General features: G+C 46.9%; 1 protein-coding gene across 2 annotated transcripts in view; it reads right to left on the bottom strand.

Moving 5' to 3' along the window:
• The window catches only part of OSCP1 (organic solute carrier partner 1), a 35,763-nt gene that overhangs the window by 20,830 nt on the left and 11,273 nt on the right, over positions 1-3,660 (bottom strand). For both annotated transcript variants that reach the window (XM_023512178.1, XM_003788165.1), the window contains one exon: positions 1,066-1,220. In XM_023512178.1, the coding sequence (XP_023367946.1) occupies positions 1,066-1,220 (155 nt within the window). The remainder of the gene's footprint in view (positions 1-1,065; positions 1,221-3,660) is intronic.

The raw sequence follows: 3,660 nt of genomic DNA, 5'->3' as shown, positions 1-3,660 counted from the left end.
CTACAGGCACCCGCCACAATATCCAGCTATTTTTTTATTGCAGCTTGGCCAGGGCCAGTTTCGAACCCACCACCCTTGGTATATGGGGCTGGCACCCTACTCACTGAGTCACTTGCCCTGCCCGCAACCTCAAACTCTTGAGCTTAAGCAATTCTCTTGCCTCAGTCTCCCAGGTAGCTGGGACTACAGGTGCCTGCCACAACACCCAGACTATTTTTTTGTTGTAGTTGTCATTGTTGTTTAGCAGGCCAGGGCAGGGTTTGAACCCGCCAGCCTCAGGTATGTGGCTGGCGCCTTAACCACTGAACTGCAGACGCTGAGCCTATCAGCTATTATTTAAAAAGCCAGAGTGCTCAATAATTTGTTTTCCCCAAAAATAGATCATGGTCATGTTATAAGTAAAAACTGAGCATTTAAAAATTTGCTTTAAAAAATGCCTTGGTTTCCTCACTGTAGAGTGTGGATTTATTAAGAATGAGGCAAGTTGTCTCAGCACCCATAACTCAGTGAGTAGGGCGTTGGCCACATACATGGAAGCTGGTGGGTTCGAGCCTGGTGCAGGTCTGCTAAACAACAATGACAATTGCAACCAAAAAATAGCTGGGTGTTGTGATGAGCGCCTGTAGTCCCAGCTATTCCGGAGGCTGAGGCAAGAGCATCACCTAAGCCCAAGAGCTGGAGGTTGCTGTGAGCTGTGTGATGCTGCCATGGCACTCTACCGAGGACAAGAAAGTGAGACTCTGTCTCAAACAAAAAAAAGAATAAGGCAGGCTGAATTTTTAGGTTAACTTTTTTGGTTAAGAGATATGTTTCTGGGTTCATAAATGTAGGCATGAAAACTAGCACTGTCTTTGGGCAGGTAGAATGACATAAACAGAGGGGTTGGTATGGATGACTTCTGAGGTTCTTCTTGACTCTAAAACTCAACAACTACTAGTATTTACACTTGCCTGTTTCTCTCCAGGGGGCATGATTGCCTAGGTCATGTCATTTGATCCCAGTCTATGACCATCCACAAAAGTACAAGAAATGCACCCAAGATGACAGAGGCAGCTGTCTGCTTACCTTATCCATGCTGGCCTGGTTCAGTCTCATGATGGAGGCATGAGCCAGGCGGTCATAGACAGTCCTCAGGGCCTTCTTAGAGTAGAGCTCTTGGGGTTTCAATAATTCCTCTATAAACTTTCTGTTGAACATGGTAGAGATGATGTCGTTCATAACTGTAGAGACATGAGAGAATACAGCTGAGCGAGGTACCAGAGGAAACTTCATTCAGAAACACTTTCTGTGTACTGACAGAGGAGCTGGGCATGTTCAGGACAGAGCTGAAATCCTGTGTAGCTGCTGCGACCTTCCCCCAGGGGCAGCCACACAGATGTCCCCTTAGAAAGCAGAGCTCTGAGACTGCTTCATGACACTATTTCAGGGCAAATGTAAGTGATGACAATGTACAAATGTGTTGTGCCTCAAGATTATAAACCACTTTTATATACATTATCTCACTTGATGGTAGGGAAATGTTTCTCCTTTTTTTTTTTTTTTTTTTGAGACAAAGTCTCACTCAGTAGCCCTGGGGTTGAATGCTGGGCATCACAGTTCACAGCAACCTCAAACTCTTGGGCTCAAGCAATCCTCTTGCCTCAGCCTCCCAAGTAGCTAAGACTATAGGAGTCCTCCACAGTGCCCGGCTATTTTTAGAGGTCGGGTCTCGCTCTGGCTCAGGCTGGTCTCAAACTGGGTAAACTCAAGCAATCCACCCCCCTTGGCCTCCCAGAGTGCTGGGATTATAGGTGTGAGCCATGGTGCCCGGCTTCTCTTCTTTTCTTTAAAAAACATTTGATAGGGCGGTGCCTGTGGCTCAGTGGGTAGGGCACCAGCCCCATATACTGAGGGTGGTGGGTTCACACCCAGCCCGGGTCAAACTGCAACAAAAAAGTAGCCAGGCATTGTGGTGGGCATTGTGTCCCAGTTGCTCGGGAGGCTGAGGCAAGAGAATCACCTAAACCTAAGAGTTGGAGGTTGCTGTGAGCTGTGTGATGCCACGCCACTCTAGGGAGGGCGATACAGTGAGACTCTGTCTTTACAAAAAAAAAAAGATTTGATAAGCATTTTGGATTAGATCTCTTCCTTAAATGAGAAATAGCAAACCTTTCTTTCTTTTTTGAGACAGAGTCTCACTATGTCGACCTTAGTAGTGCGCCCTTGGAGCGCTGTGCCGTCACAGCTCACAGCAACCTCCAACTCCTAGGCTTAAGCGATTCTCTTGTCTCAGACTCCAAGTAGCTGGGACTACAGGCGCCCACCACAACGCCCAGCTATTTTTTGATTGTAGTTGTCATTGTTGTTTGGCAGGCCTGGGCTAAATTCAAACCTGCCAGCTCTGGTGTATGTGGCTGGTGACCTAGCTGCTGAGCTATAGGCACCAAGCCCCAGCTATTTTTTTGTTGCAGTTGTCACTGTTGTTTAGCTGGCTCTGGCTGGGTTAGAACCCTCCAGCCTAAGTGTATGTGGCTGGTGCTATAACCACTGTGCTATGGGTGCGAAGTCATATTTTTTTTGTTGTTGTTGTAGTTGTCATTGTTGTTTAGCAGGCCCTGGGCTGGGTTTGAACCCACCAGCCCTGATGTATGTGACTTGTGCCCTAACTTGTGCCAAGCCAGCAACACTTTTTTTTTGAGACAGAGTCTCAAGCTGTCACCTGGGTAGAGTGCCGTGGCATCATAGCTCATAGTACCCTCCAACTCTTGGGGTCAAGTGATCCTCTTATCTTAGTTTTTCTATTTTTAGTAGAGATGGGGTCTTGCTTTTGCTCAGGCTCGTCTCGAACTTGTGAGCTCAAGCAATCCACCGGCCTCGGCCTCCCTCCCAGAGTGCTAGGATTATAGGTGTGAGCCACCTCACCCAGCCAGCAACACTTTTTAAAAAAGTAAATCTGGGCTAGGTGTCCATAGCACAGTGGTTACCGTGGCAGTCACATACACCAAGACTGGTGGGTTTGAACCCAGCCTGGACCAGCTAAACAACAATGACAAGTGCAACAAACAATAGCCAGGAGCCTATAGTCCCAGCTACTTGGGAGGCTGAGGCAAGAGAATCGCTTAAACCCAAGAGTTTGAGGTTGCTGTGAGCTGTCTAACAAAGGTGCTTTACCAAGGGCGAGACAGTGAGACTCTGTACGAAAAAAAAAGTAAATCTGAACATTTTTACTTAAAGTTTATAAAAATTGATCAACAATGGGAACTGACTCTTTTTTGAAAAACACTTTGAAAACAGGTAAGTTGGCCCGGTGCCTATAGCACAGTGGTTACAGCGCCGGCCACATATACAGAGGCTGGCGGGTTCAAACCTGGCCCTGGCCAGCTAAACAACAATGACAACTGCAACAAAAAAAATTGCCAGGTGTTGCGGCGGACACCTGTAGTCCCAGCTACTTGGGAGGCTGAGGCAAGAGAATCGCTTAAGTCCAAGAATTGGAGGTTGTTATGAGCTATGATGCCATAGCACTCTACTGTGGGTGACATAGAGGTCTCTGTCTCAAAAAAAAAAAATTTACAAGTCTATGCAGTGGATGTAGTTTAAAAAACTTCTTCTTTTTTTTTTTTTTGAGACAGAAGCCTCAAGCTGTCCCCCTGGGTAGAGTGCTGTGGCATCTCAGCTCAC

The sequence above is a fragment of the Otolemur garnettii genome, unplaced genomic scaffold (genome assembly GCF_000181295.1).
Source record: "Otolemur garnettii isolate 467f Iridium unplaced genomic scaffold, OtoGar3 scaffold00025, whole genome shotgun sequence".
Classification (NCBI taxonomy): Eukaryota; Metazoa; Chordata; class Mammalia; order Primates; family Galagidae; genus Otolemur; species Otolemur garnettii.
Note: the sequence above shows the minus strand (reverse complement) of the source record. Positions and strands in the feature narration are given on the sequence as shown.